Here is a 27476-nt window from a genome sequence, read left to right as displayed (position 1 = left end):
GCCTCTAATATTTGACATCGATTTTCAAGCGATTCAATGTCATCTTGGTAAGCAACTCTAGTGTTGCCTTGTGCTTCAGGTTATTGTCCTGCTGAAAGGTGAATTTGTCTCCCAGTATCTGTTGGAAACCAGACTGAAGCATGTTTTCCTCTAGGATTTTGCATGTGCTTAGCTCTCATTCGTTTATTTTTTTAAATCATAAAACACCCCTTAGTCCATGCCGGTGACAAGCATACCCATAACATCATGCAGTCACCCCATGCTTGAAAATGTGAAGTGTGGTACTCAGTGATGTGTTGGATTGGCCCCATACCTGCTTTGTATTCAGGACATAAAGGTTATTTTTTTGCCAATTTGTTTTGCTGTTTTACTTTAGTTCCTTATTACAAACAGGATGCATGTTTTGGAATTTTTCTATTCTGCAGAAGCTTACTTGTTTTCACTCTGTCAATTATTGTGGAGTAAGTACAACGTTGTTGATCCATCTTCAGTTTTCTCCTATCGCAGCCATTCAACTCTGTAACTGTTTTAAAGTAACTTAATTGTTGTCCCTGTGCGCCCCTTTTGAATCAAGAATGTTATTCTGTCCCACTCCCCTCATCGTCACATCCTCCGGTCCATGGCGCGCGCACAGTGAGATTTGGCGCTAGTGTTGCCTTGAGATGAACATTTGCAGTGGAATAACTTTTTCATGTCCTTTAACTTGCTAGTTATCTTGTTTTACATATACCGATTAGCATTTTATGGATAGTAATGTCGGGCGAAGAACCGAAGGTCCCAGAAGAGCTCTTCAAAGATGTTAAATTCTACGTGGTCGGGGACATTGACCAAAAGGTGAAGAGCTCAACGTTAGCTAGCTAACGTTAGCCAACCAATGTTTACCGATAGCCGTTTAGCTTAACGAAAAGCTAACGACCAGTCTACTGTTCCAATTTCACCTCAAATTGATCATTGGTAACCTGAATGGTTTGCGGATGTGCCGTTTGAATTAATGCATTTATTGCGATTTACAAATAGATATGTAGTTGTCATTGATCCAGATGAGGTTACCGAACTACCATAGCCAGCTGGATGCTAGCGAGCTAGTTTTGATAGCTACCTAGCTTGCTAACCATTACCCTGGCATTCTAGGGACTTTGTTATTCAATGAAGCTAGCTAGCGAAACAAAAACACAGAAATGTCCTAATGTTTGAATTGTATGTGTATGGATTACCATAGAACGAGATGGATTGACAATATATTGAGGTGAGAGCCCATCGTCCGCTTGCTGAATTGTGCGCCTGACATTGCGCATGTGCGAGGACATGCCCGCCATTGTAGAGCTACAAGTTCTAAATTCCTGCCAAATAATGGCTTAAATTTACTCTCTAGTAACTCCTGTAATTTGATCAATCGTGTACATAGGGTATATTAAAAATCAATTACGTCTTGAAAAATGTAATTTTTTCTCGATTGAGCTTTTGTTTGCAATTGTTTTTTTGTTGTCATTTACTAATACAGCTGCAATCAACAGTATCTTCTATTGATAATGTCCATTTCAGGCCACCCCATGATTTATGAATAACATCTTGGAAACCTACTGGCTTACATTATCACACTTTGGTTTGAAACAGGATTTTACACATGGACATATGATGTGCCTATAACTGGTGCAATCGACCCCAGGTGTTCTGTTTTGTTTCATTGGTGTGATTTCATGTGCACTATAGGTTGTCCAGCTCCTAAAAGCGGGGAAAGGAAAAGAGGTCTCATACAATGCCTTGGCTACACACATCATAGCAGAGGATGGGGATAACCCAGAGGTTGGGGAGTCACGAGAAGTCTTTGACCTTCCAGTTGTCAAGGTATGGGTGTGAATTGTAGATCCCTTTTATATAGTCAATTCACTAACAAACCTGTAGCCTTGTTGGTGCGAAGGGAAGAGGAACAGTTCAACCATTAAACTCTGTTTTCTTTGTTTTTCAGCCATCTTGGGTGACTTTGTCCGTAAGATGTGGAGACCTGCTACCGTAACCTTTCTTTTTACGAGCAATTGATTTGTGTTTCTGATTTGATATTCTGACACTTAAGCTGAACGAATAGCCTAACACTTGAGTTGAATGACTTCCTTGACAAAAGATAATACAGAGTTACAGGATTCTCCCCAGAGTCGGGACAAATATTCTTCGGTGTCACGGCATGTCTGCCAAAGGTATGTGCCTTTACATATTACCTTTTAACTATTGTGCACATATATCTATGAAATGGTTTATGGATTCATATGATGAGTATTTTATAGAATGTTAACATCTTTCTCATGCATTTCTTTGTTTAGCTACCAGAAGATCTCAACACTCTTTGGGCCTTGATCACTTTTTATGGCGGTGACTGTCAACTCAACCTAAACAAGAAATGCACTCACCTGATTGTTCCAGAGCCAAAAGGGGTAATTATTTTTCAATTCTATAAGAGCCATAAAAAGTTGCTTTGTCATTCTTGTGTTATGGAATAAGTGTTTTTTTCATGTAAAATAATTCCAATGCTCCCCTGACTCAAAGGCAAATATAGGGGTGAAAACATGGAGCACATGGACAAATTGGTGAATTGAACAGTCTTTTGAGAAAGAATGTCTGCATGTTGCTATTTTTAGGATATTTTGAGGCACCTGCTGAAGCCTTCCTTGTGTTGGATATTTTATTAGCCTTGCTTTGGCTTGTTTTACTGCTGTCTTTGTGCTCAGGCACCAGGAGGTAGTGCTTGTCTGTGGGTTGTCTAGTCCTTAACCACTGGACACAACACATCTTTATTACTTCAGGTTGTATTCTAATAAAACGATTCATCTTGACATCTGCAATATTGATAGCAGTACTCTGTTGGTCAGATGACACCACAACACCAATTTTGCAGTAAGTTACACAGTAAAATATTGTACACCGGAAGTGTATGTCTGTAGATCCATGGTGTAAATTGTGTGTTCCAGGAAAAGTATGAGGTCGCCCTGAAGCACAGCAGCATCAAAATCGTCACGCCGGAGTGGATCACACACTCGGCGTTGGACAAGAGCCGGAAGGACGAGGCTCTGTACCACCCCCGGTTGACCTACCAGGAGGTGGAAGAGGATGAGGAGAGTGAGTATGAGTCGCTCTCCGAGGGCAGCTACAGCCCTCCAGGCCGCAGGCGCCCAGGCCCCAGGTCCCGGAGATCCAGCTCCTCCTCAAGAGACGACTCCCCTGCTAGTGGCCGAGGAGGGACCTCGCCCAAAGCCGAGCGACGAGACGAGCTCATGTTCGATGACTCGGATGACTCTTCCACGGAGAAGGAGGAACGGAACCTGAACTGGACCCCAGTAGAGATTACCGGGCCACCCCCGGGTCCCAAACGCAGACTGCAGCCAGGGAAGGACTCTGGCCTGATCAACCTCTGTGCCAGCGTGCCCCCTGTGCCGGGCAGTGCAGGGCCACCAGACACCCGGGCTGCCCTGGGACCCAGTGGTGCCCAGCTTGGGGCAGAGAGGCCAGAGGGCATGGCAGGCTGGAGCCCAGCGGCCAGGACGCTACGGAACATTACCAACAACTCTGACATCCAGCAGACCACCAGACCCTCCAACGTTGCACATGTAAGAATACTGTCCTTTAATGTGCTCAAAAGCTTTATTTCTTGCTTGGTTTCTTTTTGCTTTAGTGGTATAAAATACTTGGATGTCAAAATTTCCTAGTCCATTTCTAAAAGCAGTGCTAAAATGTAAATTATTTGGTTTCTTACCACGGATTCTACAGAGTCTCTCTGCCTCAACGAAGACATTGGAGCAGCAGCAGCAGCAAACGAACCAGGGCCAGCCCAACACCCAACCCAACCCGCTCCTGTTCAACCAAGTGAAGCCCCAAGGTCAGCAGCAGCTCACAGCCGAAGCACAGCAGCAGTTACTGCAGCAGCAGCCCCACCAGGTCCCCCAACAGCCACAACAACACCCACCTCAGCAGCTGCCACAGCAACAGCACCCCATGCTGCAGCATATTCCACCACAGCAACTCATGCAGTTGCACCACCAGCAGCAACAGCAACCGCAGGTTCCTCAGCAAGGTTTCCCTCCTCAATTGTCACAACAACCGGCCCATCAGTTCATCCAGCAGAAGCAGCCGCACCAACAGCAGATCCACCAACAACAGATCTTCCCCCAGCAACAACAACAGCAACCGCCACGTGCATTCTCGCAGCAACAACTGCGACCACAGCAGCTCCCCCGGCCGCCCATACAGCAGCAGCAGCTCCAACAACAGCAGCAGCAGCATGCTTTACAACAGCAGTTACAGCAGTTCCAGCAGCACAGGCTCCAGTTACAGCTCCAACAGCAGCAGAACCAGCAGCAGCAACTCCATCAACAACACCTCCAACAGCAGCAGCATTTCCTGCAGCAACAGATGCAGCAGCAGCACATGCAGCAGCTTCAACAGCAGCAGCAGCAGCATCTCCAGAGCCAGCAGCAGTCGCTGCAGCAGCATCCGAGCCAGCAGCAGCAAGGGTCACTACAGCCTCAGCTTCCTCAAGTGCACCAGTTGTTTGGCCACGAGCCAGGCCAAGAGAGTAAGTTCACTCTTACTGACATATATATCGGTCAGTTTCACCTTCTGTTTCAGTTCATCACAAAAAATCTATTAGAAAAATACATAAAATACATGAAACATTTGTGATCGGATGAAATACAGCCAACGATCATCATTATGATATTAATGGTTGTGATTATTCTTTTTTTGACTAACCAATCATCTTTCTATTTGCTGCTGTAGTTCCAGAAGATGGCTTCTTGGTGGGCTGTGTGTTTGCTATCGCTGACTACCCAGAGCAGATGGCAGACAAGCAGCTCCTAGCCACGTGGAAGAGAGTAAGAGAGAGACTTTCAGTCTTTTCACGGCCTTATCTTGTATCTGAGCAAACAGCATTATAACTGCATTTGTTCAACTACTATTTTGCCCCTTGCATTGCTGAGTTGTATTTTGTTAATCACAGATTATCCAGGCCTATGGTGGAATTGTGGACTCCTCTCTCAGCAACCGCTGCACTCACCTGCTCTGTGAAACTCAAGTCAGCAGCATGTATGTCCAGGTAAGCATCACTAAATCGTTTTTCATCTCAGCTAAAGGGCTCCCGAGTGGCGCAGCGGTCTAAGGCACTGCATCTCAGTGCAAAAGGCGTCACTCACATCCGGCCGTGATAGGGAGTCCCATAGCGCGGCAAACAATTGGCCCGGGGTAGGCCGTCATTGTAAATAAGAATTTTTCTTAAATGACTTGCCTAGTTAAATAAAAAATTAAAAGGCCTGCTTGAAAGCCAAAATCTGTTTGTGTGTATGTCAGTTAGATTAGGTTTTAAATGTAATCTCTCTTGTTGCTGTACCTCAGGCCCTACGAGAGGGGAGGCGCTGTGTCACTGCCCACTGGCTGAACACCATCCTGAAGAAAAAGAAGATGGTTCCTCCTCACAGAACCCTACACCTCCCCTTCGCCTTCCCACCAGGAGCCAAGCCCTGCTCACAACACGTGCGCATCACTTCCTTTTTATCGCACCCCATTAAAAACATCTAACATGGGTTGCGGTCGTATGTTTTTAATTTGAAACAATGGTACAATGATACATTATGCTTTGGTGTATCATGAGGTAATGACTAGACTTGCAAGCCTATGACTCATAAATGGCGCTTATAGCTTAGCTTCTATACTAAGTCATTGACATTGCTATCATTCTCTCCTCAGATCATCTCCGTAACTGGCTTTGTGGACTCAGAACGTGACGACCTGAAGCTGATGGCCTACCTGGCAGGAGCCAGATACACAGGCTACCTCTGTCGTAGTAACACTGTGCTCATCTGTAAAGAGTAAGAGATGACCTTGATATGTTCTCACCTATTATGAATGGCATGTAAATGTTTTTGGCACAATCAAGTCATTGGCGTATTCATGTTTGTGTGGATGGGTGTCAGGTTGAATTAATGTGTGTGTTAATGCTTGTATCATGTCCGTTTTGCTCTACTGTATTAAACCCATCTATTAACCCTTTCTCCCTCCCTGTCTCATTAGGCCCAGTGGTCTGAAGTATGAGAAGGCCAAGGAGTGGAGGATCCCCTGCGTCAACGCCCAGTGGCTCTGTGACATTCTCCTGGGGAACTTTGAAGTCCTCCGGCAGGTCCAGCACAGCAGATACTCCAACTTCAACCTGCAGGAACCACTCATCCCCAACCAGCATCTGGTTCAGAACCTACTGGGTACAGGGTTCAGAAGTCTTACAGTGGGGGCAAGGGGACTTGAAATGGAAGTTTTTGTTAAGCTGGACAGCCATCTGTAAAACATAGGTGTGAATATAATTACTTTTTCTCCTTTTGGACTTAATTTTAGGTGCTTGGCGGGCTCCTGTGAAGGTTTCGCCTGACGCATTGGCGGCATTGCAGTTGCAACAAAAGCAGAAACAGTCTGAGTCAAACTCCCAGCATCCAAATAAGAAACCACGGTGAGACTCCATCACCCTAGTTTTCAGTGGTGTGTAGCATGGTATGAAGATGAGTTAGACAATCTGCAGAATTTGTTTGTAATAATATTTGTTTCTAAAAATACATATTTGTATATAGGGATATGTGACTTTCATTGATCTTATGATCTAATCAACTAACTGTTTTAATTGTTATAATTGTTATAAAACATTAACTCTTACCGTTGATACATTTGAGAAACTTTTCTCACAGTAATCATATACTTTGTACACAAACTGCTGTCCGTTTGGAGTAAGAAATCATGAATGTATTTACGTGTGAATGCCTTCGTTCGCTGTGGATCTCTTTCGGAACCAGCCCTCCCTAGGAAGGGTGATGGGCCTTTCAGCGGCACGCTTTTAAGGCTCTGATTGTCCAAAAGGGGTCTCCTCCTACTGTTGTTCACTCTGGAAGATGCCCCTTGGAAGCTAGGCTAGCCAGCCGTGTCGACGGGTTCCCATTGGGTGATGAGAGTAGTGTACTACAGTGATTTGAGGAGAGTAGTAGAGTGGTCCCACTTAAATTCGCTTTTCTAGATACATTTCTTAGGACAGCTAATTAGCTGTACCAGTAATTGTCTGAGAGGGGAGTTTTCTTCTCCAAATCGTGTTGATATTCAGAGTTCGACCACTTTGGACGTGTGCTGCAGCTACACGCCTCTCTTGTCTAAATGTTAATTTCCTTACCAATCCTTTTATGTACTCTAGTCGAAGGGGACGGTTCTGTCAGGCTCACGCTTTCTGACCTCACTCGGGGCGTGGCTACTTACTGTGCAACATTTTCTAGGAGAAAAATGATCTCATGACTCCTAAAATTGCGTTCGGGTCTTATTTCATATACAACGTAGAGGATGGAGACTTCGTACATGTACTGTTATTTCCTTTATAAAATTTTTAATGACATCACAAAATATCAACCCATATGAAATTAGTTTTCTATAGATCACCACTGACCATTCCCCACATTCTTATGTTACAAATATTTTTCCACTATTCACTTTTTGAACGTGTTAGTTTCGTCGGGGAAGGTCTGTTAACGAAGACTATCCTTTGGTTAATACTGGCGAGGGAGACCCTAGATCTCCTTTAATTTAAGACAGGGTGTGAGCTGTCAACCCGGCGGCAGCTCCCTCCTCCCCCCTCTGTGGGTGGGAGAAGGTCTGGTTACTGTCAGCCATTGCCAAGCTGATCTGACCCATTCGGATCCTCACAGGACAGTCATGACAGATACAACTCAAAGTTTATCTCCCAATGACCCAAATATTCTCTCAATTGTAGACTTGAGGAGATCGAAGCCCCAACCAAGAAGCTTCCACCAGAATCCACACCGTACATTTTCTTCACTGGCTTTGAGCCAACACAGGTCCAACAATTCATGAAGGTAATTGTTATTTCTATGTTTGTGCACAGCTGAGCAAGAGTCTGCAGGAAACAGCCTTTGTTGTGAATTACTGTTGGCAAGAATATCAATCACCGATATTTAGGTAAAAGTTTTTACAGGCTCACATCCGATTCGCAGCACTCTCTGCCTCTAACAATGCATCCGATGTCCCTTTCTGTCTGTTCAGAGGCTGTACAACCTTGGAGGGGAGATCGCAAAGAGTGCTCAAAAGTGCACCCATCTGGTGGCCAACAAGGTGACGAGGACTGTGAAGTTCCTCACGGCGATTTCCATTGTCGAGCACATCGTCACCCCTGAGTGGTTAGAAGAGAGCTGGAAGAGCCAGAAGTTTGTTGGTACTTTAAAGCGAGAATCCTTAATCGAAACAATGACAAAGTGGTCACCCCGACTCTGCTTTAGTAAAAAAAAAGCTTAGGGATATGCCTGAAGAAATGGAACCACTCTCAAATTCGCAGACTGAGCTAGGCTACCCTGGGGCGGCAGGGTAGCCTAGTGGTTAGAGCGTTGGACTAGTAACCGGAAGGTTGCAAGTTCAAACCCCCGAGCTGACAAGGTACAAATCTGTCGTTCTGCCCCTGAACAGGAAGTTAACCCACTGTTCCTAGGCCGTCATTGAAAATAAAAATCTGTTCTTAACTGACTTGCCTGGTTAAATAAAGGTAAAATAAAATAAAAAATTGATGCAAGGACAAATAATATAGTTTTAACCATGTTTTAAGGCTATATGATAGTTGACCTAAGCTCATAAGTTATGTTGTTCAAGAATCAATGGGTACATATCATAAAGTCCAAAAATGTATGTAGCAACTAAGGATTCCTGCTTTAAGTTATTAGATAATGGATCTGTGGGAGGGAGTTTTATGTTGCAGGATACTGTTGTGAGGTCATCCTTTTTGTGTTTATGTTCTTAGAGGGAGTCTGTTTGGCTTTAGAGTATGTGTGTGTTTGTTCATTCAGATGAGCAGAACTACATGCTAAAAGATGCAGAGGCAGAGGTGCTGTTCTGTTTCAGTCTGGAAGAGTCACTGAAGAGGGCCCACGCTGCACCACTCTTCAAGGTTAGTGATCCCATACACTTGTGGAATCTATCCCCAATATCCATCTGCCTGGTTAGTGGACACCCATGTGTGGATATTTGGAAATATTTAATTGTTCTGTTGAGTCAGATTGTGATAAGAGTCCATTCGTCTGATTGGATGCATTAGATTTCCAATTAAACATGTTTTCTTCTCCCTCCCTAGGGCAAGTATTTCTATATTACCCCTGGGATCTGTCCCAGCCTTACCACTATGAAAGCCATCATAGAGAGCGCAGGAGGCAAGGTGCTCCCCAAGCAGCCCTCCTTCCGCAAAATAATGGAGCACAAGCAGAATAAGGTACTGGTCATCTCCATGTAGTCACAGAACTGTTATAACTGTGTACTTGAAGAATGACGGAGGTGATCTTCTATTACTGAACTCATGGAATATTTTCTGTTATTTTCAGAACCTTCCTGAGATCATTCTGATATCCTGTGAGAATGATCTTCATCTATGTAGAGAGTACTTCTTGAAGAACATTGGTAAGAGGAACCTGTCAATGTGGATATGTGCTATGAATATGGCTGATTGTTATGGCATCCTGTTTTGACTCGAGGCTAAACCTGCCTCTTGTCTCCCCTGTTTCTTCCTTACAGACGTTCACAATGCTGAGTTTATATTGACTGGAGTATTGACACAGAACTTGGATTATGAATCATATCCTTTTAAATGCAAGAGAAGGAACGGTCTCCCACTGTGATAAGTACCTATCAGCAGTGAGATTCTGTGTTTTTCATGCTTTACAGGGGATTGCCTTTCGGATTCCACCGAGCACAGCCAAAAACAAGAGTGTCAATTGATTGTAATGATTCTTATTGTGATTAATTGAAACCATAACAAAGTGGCCACCCCGCCTCTTCTGAGTGATGGGCCTGGTAAAATGTTACCACCTTCAATTTCAGGACTGACCCTCCATGAGGTCAAAATGATCATTTTAACCATGTTTTGAGGCTATACGGCAGGGGTAGGCCACTAGATTCAGGGGTAGGCCACTAGATTCAGGGGTAGGCCACTAGATTCAGTGGTAGGCCACTAAATTCGGGGGTAGGTCACTAGATTCAGGGGTAGGCCACTAGATTCAGCTGCGGGACGATTTTTGTCCGGGGGGACAGAAAAAAATTATAATTTGTAGACTGCAAATTGACAACAACTAATCCCAAAAATAGTGTTTTTTTTTCAAAAACAATAATGTCATACATACTTTGATTATATTGGCATGATCACATAGCGCCTTTTTTTTTTGTGGGAATACTTGAACGGATTTCTTAAATTTAACAAATGTTTTACTGAATTCCCTGTGATTTTAGTATTTTATTTACCATTGGAGTAAAACAAGTTTATATTTTGCTTTCCGATGAGGTACGACAGTTGAACTAACCTCATGAGGCATTTCTAAGTTCTATTCTTCAAGAATCAATCGATATATATCTTTAATTTACAAGTCAAAAAATGCATGTAGCCATTAAGGATTCTAGATTTAAAGCCCTGCTCACCACTTTCCTTAACAATCTCACAAATAAATTCACATGATGGCAAAGACCAAGGAGGAGAAGACTAGAAGAAGTCTGGTGAAGATGAGGGTTTTAGTGAAGTGCATTTTTCCATTGACTGAGGTCCTGTACTGGAGGAAACAATGAAGACGACTGAAACAAGTTGCAATGTACAGTCACACTGCTGTACAGTCACACTGCTCTTGATATTTTGCAAGATTTTGTACCCTGTGAATAGATAATCGTTGTTTTGTAGGTTTTTGTAACAATCGCTAATAATGCATACATAAATTGATGTTATTTTTGTGGACTGAATGTTTAAATTATGGATTGGTTTTAATTTTTTAAAATTGTATTAAGGTTTCTAGCAATTATTCAACACTTTTGGAATAAAATCAGAAGTTTGTTGTCAAAATGAATCTTAGATTTCTTTGCTTTCTCACAAATATACCTCTTTAGATATTCATGGAACAGTGCTGAAACTCTTATGCCAGTGGCAAATTTACAGTCGCAAAACTAGAAGCGGAGTTTGTTCGTTTCATGTATTGAACCAAACAGCACTGACTACCAAAACCACTGCACTGACCATCTTTCCCTGTTTTCACTGACATATTCAGTCAGCCTGAATGACTACAGTGCTGCATCGCTCACCTCGGTCATCATGAAAACCTTTGAGCATCTCTTCCTGTCCCATCTCAAAACCACCATCGACACCCTCCTTGACCCCATGCAGTTCGTCTATAGAGCCAATAGATCTGTCTGTAGACGACGCTGTCCCAAGGACATGCAAGAGGATATTGTTTGTGGACTTTAGCTCAGCCTTCAACACAGTCATTCTGGACTTGCTACAGCACAAACTCCCCCAGCTGAACGTATCAGACTCCTATCTGCTCGTGGATCACTGACTTCCTGACCAACAGGACACCGCACGTTAAGATGGGACAACATATTTCAGAATCCCTATCAGCACAGGGTTGCATATGCTCTCCACCCTCTACTCCAATGACTGCACCTCCAACGACCCATCTGTCAAAACACTCAAGTTTGCTGATAACGTAAACCTGGTCATCCAAGTAGAAAGGTTGGTGGCCTGGTGCAGTCTCAACAACCTAGAACTCGACATAGTCAAAACCGTGGAGATGGTGGTACACTTCAGGAAATGCCACCCCCCACCATCTCTCCCCTTTCGAGATTGATTGCTCAGCTGTCAGCACAGCCAAGTCATATTTAAATTCCTGGGGACCATCATCTCTCAACCTCAACTGGGAGGACAACATCACAGTGGTGACCAAGAAGGCTCGACCGAGGATGTACTGTCTGCGACAGCTGAGGAAACTCAAACTCTTGGACAATTCTGGTTCGTATCTATACGTCCATCATTGTCAATCCTCATCTCTTCTATCACCGTCTGGTTTGGGTCTGCCTGCTGCAAGTGCAAACTGCAGCGCATTGTTCGGTCTGCGGAGAAGTTCGTAGGCTGTCACCTGCCCACCATCAAGGACCTGCAGAGCTCCAGGACTAGGAAGCATGCAGGTACGATAATTTCCTACCCTGCCCATTCCAGACCCCCCATCTTTCAAAGACCACTCTGGCAGACAGGTTAGGCCAATCATGACCAATACCGCCCTTCCCCTGAACAGTTTCTTCCCTGCTGTGGCCCTCATCAACCAGGCTCATGGGGATTAAGTGACTGCATTGGGACGATTACTGCACCTTGTCATCAATGACCTCAAATACCAATCTGCACTATACTTCATTTTCATTATGTACACCTCTGGTCTTCCTCACAACGCTGTATATGCACTGTGTAAAATCCCTCTGTTTATATAGATATATATTCCCACTGCGATCAGCCTAAACTCCAGTGTTATGTTTACTGTACCGATACTGTATATGCTGTATGATGTTTATGTGGACTTGTGTCTATTTTGTTTGTATATTGTCTATTGTTGGCAGCACCTTCACAATGAAGCAAATTCTGGGTATGCGTAAATGTACAGTACTTGGTGAATACAGGTGATTCTGAAAATGAACATGGTCTTTATTCTTGATCTTACTTTTAAGACATAATTCCTCAAAGACTTGATTTAATTAATTGTTAATGAAGTATTAAAGTAGTTAATGGTGATAGAAAATTGCTTGCTGTCAGACTGCCTGGAGTTATCTCTTGGCCCCTCTGGTGAGTGAATAGCCTGAGGTGATGCCCTCAAAAACACTCAATTGAATTAGTGCCTCAGCCAAGGTCGTGTGCCAGAAACGCTTTTGGGGAGCTGAGCATGTATAGTAAAACATTTTCCAAAGAAGTTGAAGTTTGGGAATCTGGAACCAAGTAATTGTTGGTGCATTGTTGATTTTAGTTTTTGGTTTATAAGTATGGTTTGTGTCATATTAGATATCCTGTACTGTACACAATGGTATTATCTTCTACTGACTATATAGTTTTCTTTTGAATAACCTTCATTTTTTCATACTTGTATAATAATAACCTTGATATGCCTGTTGTCTGGACCCATGTGTAACTATGGACAGGAGACCCTCTTTCTTGAGACCCTTGGGTTTGAAGAAATCTTGCACTGTACAGGGATTCATAGTAATCTAAAAATAAACCTAGCTCTAATCGAACAAAGGATGTACCAAATCAGTAATAACGGAATTAGGCTACAAGAGGAAAGTCCATTGAATAAAGAAAAGAACAAAGACAGAGGGTACCTACAGTTTGATGAATAGTTAGTAGCTATTATTGAACTAAAATACATGTCTCTATATGCCAGAGCTTACCATCAGTGCCCTCCTGAAATGAATTGCATAAAGCCTCTGGACTTAAAGTATATTGCACACACTTTCATTATTGATTTAAGTCATCAGGTGTCGTGGCACATCTGTGTATGAGGGTACTGTACTATGGTCATTTTGATAACTAACCACAACAAATGTTAATTGGGTTGTTGCTGCATGTGTTCTGGAATGAAAAAAATTGGTTTGGTTAGTATGACCTTACTGTAGTGTATGTGTGTGTACAGGTTTCTTAGATGGGGTGGCCCGTTGAAAATCATGAAAAACCGACATACTATGAAACCTTGCACTAGAATGTTAAGGCTGTCATTCCGTCAATTATAATTTAACAATCTAGCTTTTGGTACTAGAATGAATAGTAGACTGTTTTAAAATGTGATAACCATTCATGTAAACAGCTTTTATATTTTATGACATTTAGATTGATAGTACTGTCTCGCTTCCCCTGAATGGTGTTACAACAGTGGGACAGGGACCTTTCAAGCTATAAAAATTCACAAAATAAACCTTTAATCATTTTAAATGTGATTTCCTTCATTAGATATTCTAAAGTACTGTACATTGAATTATGTTGTTTTAGTTGTTCATAACATTTCAAAATTGAGTCTAAATAACACAAACCGTATAGGATGACAGTGGAAGGAAATAACAAGGGTAGGAAAGGAAGGACACTGAATGTAAGAAACTTAACGTAGAAAATATGCTCAATTTGTGAAAGGGGACAGCATTTAGGGAATAATAGAGGTGTTTCAGGATCAAGTAAAATCTGTGCAGACTCCTTTAGTTATATTTTCATCAGGAGCTTGGAATGTCCCCAAAATTGTAAAAACACTGTGTTATCTATAAAACTCTACAAAATCTCATTGATACTTTAATGTGCCAGGTGAAGTAGGACACTAATGTATTTCTAACGAGAAAATAGTGCCCCACTTTATCTACCCACTACAATTTAGTGTCACTTACTGTCACCCCCCCCCCCCCCCCCCCCCCAAATGATTATTTGTTTGCTCTCTGCAGTACTGGTGTGTAATCATTAGTCCAAACAGTTGTGTTTTGCAACTAAAACGAGAGTTTATATTGGAAATATTTGTCACATTTGCTTCCTTTTTAAGAAACGTCTTGCACAAGTATCTGCATAATGAATATCTAAAGGCTCTATTTAATCTGCATCGCTTAAACATTTCAGATTGTGCTATAGAAATGTATATGTCATTTCCGATTGAGCCAAGATATGCACCGTTTACCGTGAATTCAGTCTCTGATAACGCGGGAATATTGCCTTTAAATTTCAATCACGCTGTAATGCTGAACTTCCGCGATATGGATTTATACCAAAAAAGGCCACCACTCACGTGATGCACTTCTATTGATTTAGGGCAACAGTGTTAAAAATGAAGACAATAGATTTGAACACATTCTACCCTAATCTATTTTTTTCCACAATAATAGATGGTGGCCATTGACTGTGACCGAACATAGGAAACATTTCTTTACACAACACTGGTCACCAACACTTGTCCTGGGGAGCTACAGGGTCATATGTAGACTTCTGTTCCTGCCAAAGAGCAATACTTTAACATTTTCCTTCATTCCACTAATGATCAAGCCCTTGATGATTGGAATTAAAGCCTGGACCAGGGTTGGTGTCCACTGCTCTATGGTGTGATTTAATAGGCTAATTGTCATTCTTGGCAGTACTGGATATGTTGGTATTTGTAAATACAGATTCTTACTGGGTTAACAGCTTGACTTCTCCTCTATCATGCCTTCTACCATTGCTGAAGATCTAACAACATGGCAAACTAATTCACAATTCTAATATTACAAGCTACTTTACTTACAGAAAACTACTTGGCTAATTTGGCAAGCATACTAATTCACACCCTCATTACAGTAATTCCAATTAAAAATGCAAATTAGGGAGCCACATCTTTGATTAACTGACAGAAAGTTCCTTGTTGGTTTGTGGATGTCCTCCTAGACTTGTGCTGTTGATGTAGCTCTACCATAATGCATTGGGAGATATAATAATTAACCCTATGATGCTAAAATGAGTTATTTTTAATTACCAGCCATCCCTCCCTCTGAGTTGCATCTCACAATCTGGACTCTCTTCAACTTTCCTGTGTTAAATATGATGCAGAATGAAGATATGCTAATTACAGTAGATGGGCATTGGGATTCATTATGTCTGGAATTTACATATGAGCTAATTATCATTTAATGAAACTAATTACTAATAATTTACTAATTAAAAGGATGAGATATCTCATTATGTTTCTTTCCCTCTGTGATAAATGTGTTAATGACATTCTCTCAGATATTTGTCAAGTCTAAATGTGTTTTTATGTAATGTTTATTTCTTTGTCAGAGCAATATCCATGACCTAATCAGAGACCATATTTAAGATCTATTGTTTCAGCTCTTTTAGAATTTCACACATTTATTTTGGACTTGAAGCAAATTATTGCTTCAAAATCTGTTTGAAATCTGTATTACATTTACGTATAGTTATTTTATGTAAATGATTCTGAACATTGGAAAAATACTGCTACGCAAAAGCTGTCTGGCTGCCCTCTTTCCTGTGTAAAATTGCATGTGTACATTGCCCTCTGTTGGGCAATAATAGGAAGTGCAAACTTATTTTGCATCAATACCTACGCCAGTAAACATATTTTCATACAATTATACAAATGAATATAACATGAACAAATAGAAGCATACAGCAAATCCCTAACAGAAAGCCCTTTATTAGTTTTTCAACCTCACAAGTATTTCATTCCACAATACATTTTTACAACATGGTTTACAGCTTTACAAAATCAGAGAACACTAAATAGGAGTTGTGCAAACACAATAGTTCTCTAATATTACAGATAAATATGTCAAATCTCTATAATGTACTTGTATGTAAACTTCTGTCACTAAGTATGAATGTAAACACCAGTTACTGATATGAATATAAGAGTATCACAGTAAGCTATTTGGTTAAAATAAGTAGGTGCCATCCCAAAGGAAAACATTACATCATCCACACAGTGCATGTCTTAGATACATGGTCTGTAAAACCAAATACTTTGGCATTTACCACATCTACTGCCATAAAAGTCCTCTAAACATCACTTTGATTGTACAGTAGCTATCTTGTTAGCTCAAACAATTCGGCAGTGCATAGGAAGCTTAAGAAATCACCAAGCTCTTTTTTTCCTTAAAGTTCCACTCACACTCTACACATCTAAGATCATTGCATAGAAGAGATTCTCTGACAGATGACAAGTGAATGACAGATGCTAGATGAAATATACTATATCTATCCCCAAAATCATTTGATTTCCTTATATAATAAATTGTTATTTTAGATCAAATCTGCATATTATCTGTCACTCAAATTCTTATAAAATATACACTATATTCAACACCATCAATTAAACCAAAGATTCCTCACATCAATAAAAATAAAATCCAGATTTCCAGCACCACTAAACTGCATTAGCATTAATTCTAGAATGTTTGCACCTTTTTGTGTTGATCATTTGTAATGCAAAGTAGTTATCTTGTTAATATGGTTATCATCATAGAAAAGCCGAGGCATAAATAAAAAGGTCCTCTTGCTCAAAGTGAGTGTTGAATGAAAACCAGGTCAATGTATTTTCTTTTTCAAACTGTTCATTATCAAAAACGTATGGAAGGGATAGAGAGAAACTAGACTGCCCTGCAATTGGATTATGTTTCCATGAAAACAGCATTTCCCTCCACTGTAATTTATATAGATATAAAAAGATCATGATATGTCCTTGGATAAAGAAGCTGCTGGTGTTTGTGTGGTTTTGCTGCTGTCCACATTGCATCTTGTGACCGGTGAAGCTGGGTATATGTGCAATGCGGTGGATACTCCTTGCACCTTGACTCATGGCAGTCGGGGAGGGGAGGGAGGGGAGGATGAGGTGGAGGACGTGGATGTGGGGGACAAAGAGGATGAGTTGGAAGAGGGGGAGTTGGAGGAGGAAGAGGAAGATGAGCAGTAAGAGAAATGGCTGGGTCGGCCATTTTGGGTTTGAGACGAGAGGGAAAGATTTTGACGTCTGTCATTGAGAGACGGGCTAGGAGGGACGAGACGACTCAGATTAAGAGACGGGATGAAAGACTTGTGTGAGGAGGATGGGAAGGATGAAGGTGATTTAATAGGGTTAGGCACAGAGTTAGGATCTGGGGATGACGTGTTTTTTCCAGAGCTATGACAAAAGGCTGGGATCTTAGAAGCAGGTAAAGCAAGGAAAGAATGGTTACTATCCCCACCTGCTTTCTTAGTACTTCTGATGGCCTGCGAAACAAAGATGGCAGGAGACATGGAATGTCAAGAAAGGCAAAATAAGTGTTATTATACAAAGATAAATAAACAATGTTACAAAGCATAATGGCACTAAAATACACAAAAAATAGATGATTAATTGAAAATATAAACAACCACAGTAAAACAGATGAAGTCAGGAAATGATCTAAAGGGTTAATGATGCCCACTAATTAACCAATTAAATGCACTTACTCATCAAGCACACGCAATGTTTATGACATAAATATCATGCTACTCAGGGTGAGATGAAGAGGGTTAAAGAATACTTGGATAGCTGACAGAGGGTGAATTTAGATGGATCATTTGAGTTGCTTTAGTTTAAGTTTAGAGAATCGCATTTGTTTGCAAAAAATGAAAATGCTTAATTCAAGGAGATCTTCAAAAAGTGAAGAGAATATATCCTTGGCAATCTTCTATCCTTGTCTCCATCTCCAAGGGACTGAAAGTTACATGCTGAGCATGCTCATGGAGCATATAGAGGTGAAGAGGGTACATATGGTAAGTCAAAAGGTCTTGAAGACATAGGAGAACAAGACAGAGAACGCATGGATTCAACAAACATCTTATAATTGTACAGTTTCCAATGCTTTACATGAACGCACTTCTCTACATCATGAAAGTGGTTGCTCCAATACTTCCTGACACAGGCCATCTTATAGTAAAACTACCTGTCGAAACTGCTTCTGATTGCCCTGGAGCTTCTGAGCTTTTCCTCCTGGTTTGTCAGCTGACCCGGCTGGTTGCTGCCAGGACTTTGCAGATGCAGAACGTGACATCTGACTTGAAGAAGGAGAGCCACTGGTATTCTGTAAATATTCAAACAGACAAAAAGAAACACAAAAATGATAGTGTATTTTAGGGACGGATTATGAAAACACCTAAGAGCCGAAGCAACAACAAAGAAAAACCTGTATCCAGAAATAAGATTCCAGCATGCTTACAGTAGGTTTGTGTTTCCCAAACTGGGGTACAAGCAGGGGTAGCTCTAGGGCATAGCCTGAGACATTATCTGTAATGGTGGATTTTGTGTTCACCTGTATTTTATTTTGTATATGTAGGGAGCTGGTGGGTCAAGTTATGGGTACACAACTTTTTTCCAAGTTTGGGAACCACTGACCAACCTGCACCAACTCTGAGAGCAGATCATGCACAACAGAACCACAAGTACAGTATAAAGTCAGTCATTTTAAAGCCTGTCACTTTGACCCAGACAAAGTTAACTGTTCAAAGTTCACAAAAACACATCATAGCAACCCAGTTCCCAAGGGACAACAATCATGTCAGCTGACACCACAAAGACAGCTTATAAGCAGAGGTAGATCCCAGTTGTATCCCCAGCAACACCTGAAAAACATGTTAATCTTTATTGGTTAGAGGTTGGAAATCTACCAGGGACCCAGCCACCAGTGCAGTTAGAGGGAAGCAACTTTAAGAGAGACCTGTTTATTGGAGCTGCTCGTGATGGACGGTCTGGGAATCTGTGGAAGTTGTGGTTTGGACTTCTTACTCTGAGGATTAAGGGACTTAGAGACCTGAGGAGGGGCAGACCTCTTGGAGGGACTGCCCTCCCTCTCTCGTTTGAGTTTCATAGTGGATGGAGACTCTTCACAGGAGTCTATCTTAAGCGCAGAGGGGCTTATATTATCCACGATGATCTCCCGCTTTTTAATGGTCTCATCTAAACTGTTTCTGGACTCGTAGGTGTTCTTACAGATCGCCTCTGTTCTGTGTTTAGAGTTTGACCAGGTGAGAGTGCTTGACGACATTACGTTTTTCACCGTGGTGAGGGGACTGGAGTCAGTTTGGGGTTTGCTGCTGCTGTTGATCTCAAACCTCTTGGTCTCCTTCATGAGTCCGTCCTCCCCGTCCTCATAGACCACCACCTGGAGCGTCTTCTTGCTTGTTTTGGTCCCAGTGCGAATCGCTTGGCTGATGGCCGCCAGCTTTTTTGTTGGGAACTTGAATTTGAACTTATTTTTGGACTTTGGTTTGCTGCCATTTGAGGACTCTGTTTTAGACTGTTCTGGCGATGAGCACTCTGATGTACTTGTCTGTTGCGCAACCACAGCAGGAGTATTACTGTGACCGTTTGCAGTGTTTTCTGTCACTGCTGTCTTGTTTGCCTGTTGGAGATCAATGTTAGGCTTTACCTGAGGTACATTCTTCTCTGCTTCCTCGTTCTCCTCTTCGATGCTCTTCTGGTGCAGCATCACATCCAGCTCCTCCTCACACTCAAAGATGGTGGACATACGCTTGTAGGCCGACCGGATGTCCATGGGCTCGTCGAATATGATGATCACAGGCTTCCTATCGAAGCCACAGTGCTCCTCCTGGCTGACGCTGGTGGTGTCGTTCCCCACCTTGACGGTCTGAACCTCGGACCCGTTGGTCCTACTTACTATCTCCTGGTACTGCCTGGTGGACAGAGCCTGCACTCTGTTGCTGGTAATCATCATGAAGGAGATGTTCTCAGGGGGAGGAGAGCCCTCCTCGTCAGGGAGGTCAGGGCTCAGGCTGCTGCTCTCCTCTACATACCATGGTGCTCTGCCTCTGGATGACCTAAATACTACCTGCTGGCTCTGGCTGTCATCCAGGTTCACACTCTCTACTGGTGGAGGAGACACTGGACTACCTGAACCCTCCTGAGCTATAACAGTCATAGACTGATTTACTGGTACTGGTGGAGATGATGGTATACTGTTAGCAGGATGAGTGCTCAATTCGGTAGGTGCAGGTAAGTCCTTCTTCTCTGCAGGTATTGTAGAACACACAGGTTCAGCCACCTCCTCTTTCTGACTCTCAACAGGATCCTTCAGGTCATTCTCATCTATGAGGCTCGCCTTCTCACTATCTTCTCCAACTGCTATCTTTTGTGTTTCAGGAGGACAATCTTCGCACTCCACCACTAGAGGTGACTCATCTGCTGTTAGTAACTCTAGCTGCTGGGAGTCAAGCATATTTGTGTTTGCCACCTGTGAGGGGGACACTGTTCCCTCTCTCCCTTCCGATTGGTCTGTTCTTCCCGATGGAGGCTTTTCATTGGATATCTGTCCCATAACATAATACATGACCTGGGAAAAAAGGAGGGAAATATCTATTAACATTAAAAAAAAATACAGGTAACTGCCAAAATAAAGGAAACACTGAGTAATTTAGGAATACAACGTATATTGAAAGCAGGTGCTTCCACATAGGTGTGGTTCCTGAGTTAATTAAACAAATAAAACATCCCATCATGCTTAGGGTCAGTTGACCATTATTTTGGCTACCATGGCTAGAAGAAGAGCTCTCAGTGACTTTAAAAGAGGGGTCTCAAAGGAGCATAGAGGTTTTAAAGACTGTTTGTGTGTCTCAGTCACCAAATCTCAACCCAATTGAACATTTATGGGAGATTATGGAGCGGTTCCCGCGGCAATGTTTTCCACAACCACTATAAACAAAACACCAAATGATGGAATTTCTCGTGGAGGAATGGTGTCGCATCCCTCCAATATAGTTCCAGACACTTGTATAAACTATGCCAAGGCACATTGAAGCTGTTCTGGCCCCTCGTGGTGGCCCAACGCCCTATTAAAACACTTGATGTTGGTGTTTCCTTTATTTTGGCAGTTACCTGTATATACTGTATTCAGACTGAGGAACATGGGTAATATGGGAATGAAAGACTTACCCTGGGACTCTTTGGTACAGTGTCAAATCTGTTTTCATCGGTGTTGAGCACACTTTTTTCTTTACCCTGGTTCTCCTGACTCTCCTAGGACAGTTTAGGGGATAACATCATTGCACAACAGCTCTTTGAATTCAGTTTACACTTTAATTTACAGTGACGAGACCAGCCATGGCAGCCAAGAGAGCATGCGTAGAACACTAAGGGAAATAGAGTCAAGCACAATGTGATACGAATGTGATAAGGGAACAAAATATCAGATGCAGATTCATTCACAAAGCCAGGCAAGAACACTGCACAGTGTGAATGATTAGTCCGTAATGTCAAAGTGGAAGGGAACTGGAAATCAAGAGCAAATATTTTCCAACACCAAGAGACACCGTACATCTTTTATATGAGACATCAGTCAATTCTTTGAAAAGCAGAGATAACATTTTCATGAGAAGAAAACATAAGAAACACCAAACCTCCGCCCCCCAGGCCATTCCAGCAGCAATAGCAAAACACAGCACTGAGTGGCAGTCAGACCAGTATTCAGAAGCACATTCAATCACAAGCAAGCTCTAGATCCAAGCTTAGACCAGATTCAGAGGCTGATGAAGCTGAAAGCACAGACAGTCAGGCCCCAGATCAAATTAGTGTTAGAGGCCTAGATAAGCATTGAATTAAAAATCCAACCTTATTTACATAAGTATTCAGACCTTTTGCTATGACAATCGAAATTGAGCTCAGGTGCATCCCGTTTCAATTCAACATCATTGAGATGTTTCTACAACTTGATTGGAGTCCACCTGTGGTACATTCAATTGATTGGACAATATTTGGAAAGGCACACACCTGTCTACAGTTGACAGTGTATGTCAGAGCAAAAACCAAGCCATGAGGTCGAAGGAATTGTCCGTAGAGCTCTGAGACAGGGTTGTGTCGAGGCACAGATCTGGGGAAGGGTACCAGAAAATTTCTGCAGCACTGAAAGTCCCCAATAACCCAGGGGCCTCCATCATTCTTAAATGGAAGAAGTTCGGAATCACCAAGACTCTTCCTAGAGCTGTCCGCCTGGCCAAACTATGCAATCGGGAGAGAAGAGCCTTGGTCTAGCCTTGGTCTAGGTTAGACTACTGCAATGCTCTACTTTCCGGCTACCCGGATAAAGCACTAAATAAACTTCAGTTAGTGCTAAATACGGCTGCTAGAATCCAGAATATAACACATTTTTTTGATCATATTACTCCAGTGCTAGCCTCCCTACACTGGCTTCATGTTAAGGCAAGGGCTGATTTCAAGGTTTTACTGCTAACCTACAAAGCATTACATGGGCTTGCTCCTACCTATCTATCTGATTTGGTCCTGCCGTACATACCTACACGTACGCTACGGTCACAAGACGCAGGCCTCCTAATTGTCCCTAGAATTTCTAAGCAAACAGCTGGAGGCAGGGCTTTCTCCTATAGAGCTCAATTTTTATGGAATGGTCTGCCTACCCATGTGAGAGACGCAGACTCGGTCTCAACCGTTAAGTCTTTACTGAAGACTCATCTCTTCAGTGGGTCATATGATTGAGTGTAGTCTGGCCCAGGAGTGTGAAGGTGAACGGAAAGGCTCTGGAGCAACGAACCGCCCTTGCTGTCTCTGCCTGGCCGGTTCCCCTCTTTCCACTGGGATTCTCTGCCTCTAACCCTATTACAGGGGCTGAGTCACTGGCTTATTGGTGCTCTTCCATACCATCCCTAGGAGGGGTGCGTCACTTGAGTGGGTTGAGTCACTGATGTGATCTTCCTGTCTGGGTTGGCGCCCCCCCTTGGGTTGTGCCGTGGCGGAGATCTTTGTGGGCTATACTCGGCCTTGTCTCAGGATGGTAAGTTGGTGGTTGAAGATATCCCTCTAGTGGTGTTGGGGCTGTGCTTTGGCAAAGTGGGTGGGGTTATATCCTTCCTGTTTGGCCCTGTCCGGGGGTATCATCGGATGGGGCCACAGTGTCTCCTGACCCCTCCTGTCTCAGCCTCCAGTATTTATGCTGCAGTAGTTTATGTGTCGGGGGGCTAGGGTCAGTTTGTTATATCTGGAGTACTTCTCCTGTCTTATCCGGTGTCCTGTGTGAATTTAAGTATGCTCTCTAAGTATTCTATCTTTCTCGCTCTCTTTCTTTCTCTCTCTCGGAGGACCTGAGCCCTAGGACCATGCCTCAGGACTACCTGGCATGATGACTCCTTGCTGTCCTCAGTCCACCTGGCCGTGCTGCTGCTCCAGTTTAAACTGTTCTGCCTGTGATTATTATTATTTGCTGGTCATTTATGAACATTTGAACATCTTGGCCATGTTCTGTTATAATCTCCACCCGGCACAGACAGAAGAGGACTGGCCAACCCTCATAGCCTGGTTCCTCACTAGGTTTCTTCCTAGGTTTTGGCCTTTCTTGGGAGTTTTTCCTAGCCACCGTGCTTCTACACCTGCATTGCTTGCTGTTTGGGGTTTTAGGCTGGGTTTCTCACAGCACTTTGAGATATCATCTGATGTACGAAGGGCTATATAAATACATTTGATTTGATTTGATTTTGGTCAGGGAGGTGACCAAAAACCCGATGGTCACTCTGATAGAGCTCCAGAATTATTCTTTGGAGATGGGAGAATCTTCCAGAAGGACAACCATCTCTATATCACTCAACAAATCAGGCCTTTATGGTAGAGTGGCCAGACGGAAGCCACTCCTCAGTACCCAAGAAGACTTGAGGTTGTAATCACTGCCAAAGATGCTTCAAAAAAGTACTGAGTAAAGGGTCTGAATACTTATGTAAATGTGATATTTCAGTTCAGAATTTTTTAATACATTTGCTAAAATAAAAAACACAATGTTTTTGCTTTGTGATTATGGGGAATTGTGTGTAGATTGATGAGGAAAAATAACAATTGACTCAATTTTAGAATAAGGCTGTAGCGTAATCAAGAGGTCTGAATACTTTCCGAATGCACTATATAAGCAATGAGTGCAGGCCTCAGGTCAGACCATAGGCACACCACACACAGGGGGTTAGTAATAAGGCATCTGTTACCTTAGGGACTTTGGGTGAAAGGGAGAGCTCTGGTTCTATCTGTCTGACTTGTGATGCAGTGCTTGTGAGGTCTACAACGCACTTTGTGCCTACATCTCTAAGAGTGCACTTCTGAAACACCTGAGGAGGTTAAAGTGCACTGATTAGATCACAGATTCCAGATTGCATGACAAGGGCTCTGTACAACAAATGCTGAGTTAAATATCACACTATCTGATGTATTTGGCTATTCTTGTTCACACAGACATTCCTCCTTTGAACAACAGAAGGTGACATACATGTAAAGTGTTGGTCCCATGTTTCATGAGCTGAAATTAAAGATCCCAGGAATTTTTCATATGCACGAAAAGCTAATTTATCTCAAATGTTGTGCTCAAATTTGTTTACATCCTTGTTAGTGAGCATTTCTCCTTCGCTAAAATAATCCATCCACCTGACAGGTGTGGCATGTCAAGAAGCTGATTAAACAGAATGATCATTACACAAGTGCACCTTGTGCTGAGGACAATAAAAGGCCAATTTTAAATGTGTAGTTTTGTCACACAACACAATGCCACAGATGTCTCAAGTCTTGAGGGAGTGTGCATTTGACATGAATTTAGTGTTAATTTATCTACTATAAGCCGCCTCCAACGTCGTTTTAGAAAATGTGGCTGTACGTCCAACCGGCCTCACAACCGCAGACCACGTGTAACCACGCCAGCCCAGGACTTCCACATCAGGCTTCTACACCTGCGGGATTGTCGCTAACCCAGACAGCTGATGAAACTGTGGGTTTGCACAACCAAAGACTTTCTGCACAAACTGTCAGAAACCGGCTCAGGGAAGCTCATCTGTGTGCTCGTCATCCTCACCAGGGTTTTGACCTGACTGCAGTTTGGCGTCGTAACCAACTTCAGTGGGCAAATGCTCACCTTCGATGGCCATTAGCATGCTGAAGAAGTGTGCTCTTTATGGATGAATTGCGGTTTCAACTGTACCGGGCAGATGGCAGACGTATGGCGTCATGTGGGCGAGCGGTTTGCTGATATCAACATTGTGAACAGTGTCCCATGGTGGTGTTATGGTATGGGCAGTCCTAAGCTACGGACCACGAACACAATTGCATTTTATCGATGGCAAAATGAATGCACAGAGATACTGTGACGAGATCCTGAGGCCCATTGTCATGCCATCCCGCTGTCATCATCTCATGTTTCAGCATGATAATGCACGGCCCCATGTGGAAAGGATCTGTACACAATTTCTGGAAGCTAAAAAATGTCCCAGTTCTTCCATGGCCCCAATACTCACCAGACATGTCACCCATTGAGCATGTTTAGGATGTTCTGGATCGACATGTACGACAGCGTGTTCCAGTTCCCACCAATATCCAGCAACTACGCACAGGGATCGAAGAGCAGTGGGACAACATTCCACAGGCCGGCCTCCCGGGTGGCGCAGTGGTTAAGGGCGCTGTACTGCAGTGCCAGCTGTGCCATCAGAGTCCCTGGGTTCGTGCCCAGGCTCTGTCGTAACCGGCCGCGACCGGGAGGTCCGTGGGACGACGCACAATTGGCCTAGCATCATCCGGGTTAGGGAGGGCTTGGTCGGTAGGGATGTCCTTGTCTCATCGCGCACCAGGGACTCCTGTGGCGGGCCGGGCGCAGTGCGCGCTAACCAAGGTTGCCAGGTGCACGGTGTAGCCTCCGACACATTGGTGCGGCTGGCTTCCGGGTTGGATGCGCGCTGTGTTAAGAAGCAGTGCGGCTGGTTGGGTTGTGTATCGGAGGACGCATGACTTTCAACCTTCGTCTCTCCCGAGCCCGTACGGGAGTTGTAGCGATGAGACAAGATAGTAGCTACTACAACAATTGGATACCACGAAATTGGGGAGAAAAAAGGGGTAAAAATAAAAAATGTAAAAACACATTCCACAGGCCACAATCAACAGCCTGATCAACTTCATGCAAAGGAGATGTGTTGCTCTGCATGAAGTATCTGTGAGCAACAGATACAGATCTGTATTCCCGGTCATGTGAAATCCATAGGTCAGGGCCTAATGAATTTATTTAAATTGACTCAGTACCTTATATGAACTGTAACTGAGGCGGCAGGTAGCCTAGTGGTTAAGAGCGTTGGGCCAGTAACCGAAAAGTTGCTAGATCGAATTCCTGAACTGACAAAGAAAAAATCTGTCATTCTGCCCCTGAACAAGGCAGTTAACCCACTGTCCCTAGGCCGCCATTGTGAATAAGAATTGGTTCTAGACTGGCTTGCCTAGTTAAATAAAGGATAAAGAAATATAGAAGGAAAGATTGCAACATGCAAATTGTTGCATTTCTATTTTTGTTCAGTGTAGTAATGCATGTACACTAGTGTTAATGTTTATGTTAAAAAGGTCCAAAATGGACAAATGCTTTGTACATACACTATATAGACAAAAGTATGTGGACAACCCTTCAAATTAGTAGATTGTACGACAGCGTCTGCTATTTCAGCCACACCCATATCTGACAAGTGTATGAAATCCATAGACAAACATTGTCAGTAGAATGGCCCGTACTGAAGAGCTCAGTGACTTTCAACATGGAATCGTCATGGAATCGTCATAGGATGCCACCTTTCCAACAAGTCATTTTGTTAAATTTCTGCCCTGCTAGAGCTGCCCCAGTCAACTGTAAGTGCTGTTATTATGAAGTGGGAACATCTAGGAGCAACAATGGCTCAGCCCGAATAGTGGTAGGCCACACAAGCTCACAGAATGGGGCCGTGCTGAAATGTGTAGTGCATAAAAATTGTATGTCCTCGGTTGCACCACTCACTACAGAGTTCCAAACTACCTCTGGAAGCAACGTCAGCACAATAACTATTTGTCAGGAGGTTCATGAAATGGGTTTCCTTGGCCGGGCAGCCTAAGATCACCATGCGCAATACCAAGCGTCGGCTGGAGTGGTGTAAAGCTCGCCGCCATTGGACTCTGGAGCAGTGGAAATGCGTTCTCTGGAGTGATGAATCACGCTCACCATCTGGCAGTCCAACAGACAAATCTGGGTGTGGCGGATGCCAGGAGAACTACCCGTCCAAATGCATAGTGCCAACTGTAAAGTTGGGTGGAAGAGGAATAATGGTCTGGGGCTATTTTTCATGGTTTGGGCTAGGCCCCTTAGTT

General features: G+C 43.0%; 2 protein-coding genes across 2 annotated transcripts in view; one reads left to right on the top strand and one right to left on the bottom strand.

Annotated features, from left to right (window-relative positions):
* The first annotated feature begins 602 nt into the window (after positions 1-602).
* Positions 603-10669, top strand: LOC139376095 (PAX-interacting protein 1-like). The gene is made up of 20 exons (XM_071118275.1): positions 603-834; positions 1711-1845; positions 1967-2010; positions 2129-2192; positions 2316-2426; positions 2961-3596; positions 3757-4561; positions 4765-4859; positions 4985-5080; positions 5377-5514; positions 5728-5849; positions 6052-6236; positions 6367-6478; positions 7775-7877; positions 8065-8233; positions 8856-8956; positions 9140-9274; positions 9384-9459; positions 9574-9635; positions 10493-10669. Exons 1-20 carry the CDS (start codon positions 754-756, stop codon positions 10505-10507), a joined length of 3285 nt encoding a protein of 1094 aa, XP_070974376.1. The 5' UTR covers positions 603-753; the 3' UTR covers positions 10508-10669.
* A 6239-nt stretch (positions 10670-16908) lies between these two features.
* Positions 16909-27476, bottom strand: part of LOC139376094 (sickle tail protein-like) — a 51055-nt gene continuing 40487 nt past the window's right edge. The window contains 7 exon segments of the mRNA XM_071118274.1: positions 16909-17096; positions 17098-17182; positions 17185-17581; positions 18280-18417; positions 19051-20682; positions 21282-21365; positions 24326-24445. Coding sequence (XP_070974375.1) covers positions 17042-17096; positions 17098-17182; positions 17185-17581; positions 18280-18417; positions 19051-20682; positions 21282-21365; positions 24326-24445 — 2511 coding nt within the window. The 3' untranslated portion in view covers positions 16909-17041.

The sequence above is a fragment of the Oncorhynchus clarkii genome, chromosome 20 (assembly GCF_045791955.1).
Source record: "Oncorhynchus clarkii lewisi isolate Uvic-CL-2024 chromosome 20, UVic_Ocla_1.0, whole genome shotgun sequence".
Lineage (NCBI taxonomy): Eukaryota > Metazoa > Chordata > Actinopteri > Salmoniformes > Salmonidae > Oncorhynchus > Oncorhynchus clarkii.
The sequence above is the reverse complement of the archived record's forward strand: the minus strand, read 5'-3'. Positions and strand labels throughout refer to the sequence as shown.

What these genes read in the sequence shown, in the direction of transcription:
- LOC139376095 (XM_071118275.1), top strand. Translation starts at nt 754, where the DNA reads ATGTCGGGCGAAGAACCGAAGGTCCCAGAAGAGCTCTTCAAAGATGTT. An exon ending in TTGACCTTCCAGTTGTCAAG is followed by an intron (nt 1,846 to 1,966) that starts GTATGGGTGTGA and finishes TTTGTTTTTCAG; the next exon opens with CCATCTTGGGTGACTTTGTC. An exon ending in TCACGGCATGTCTGCCAAAG is followed by an intron (nt 2,193 to 2,315) that starts GTATGTGCCTTT and finishes TTCTTTGTTTAG; the next exon opens with CTACCAGAAGATCTCAACAC.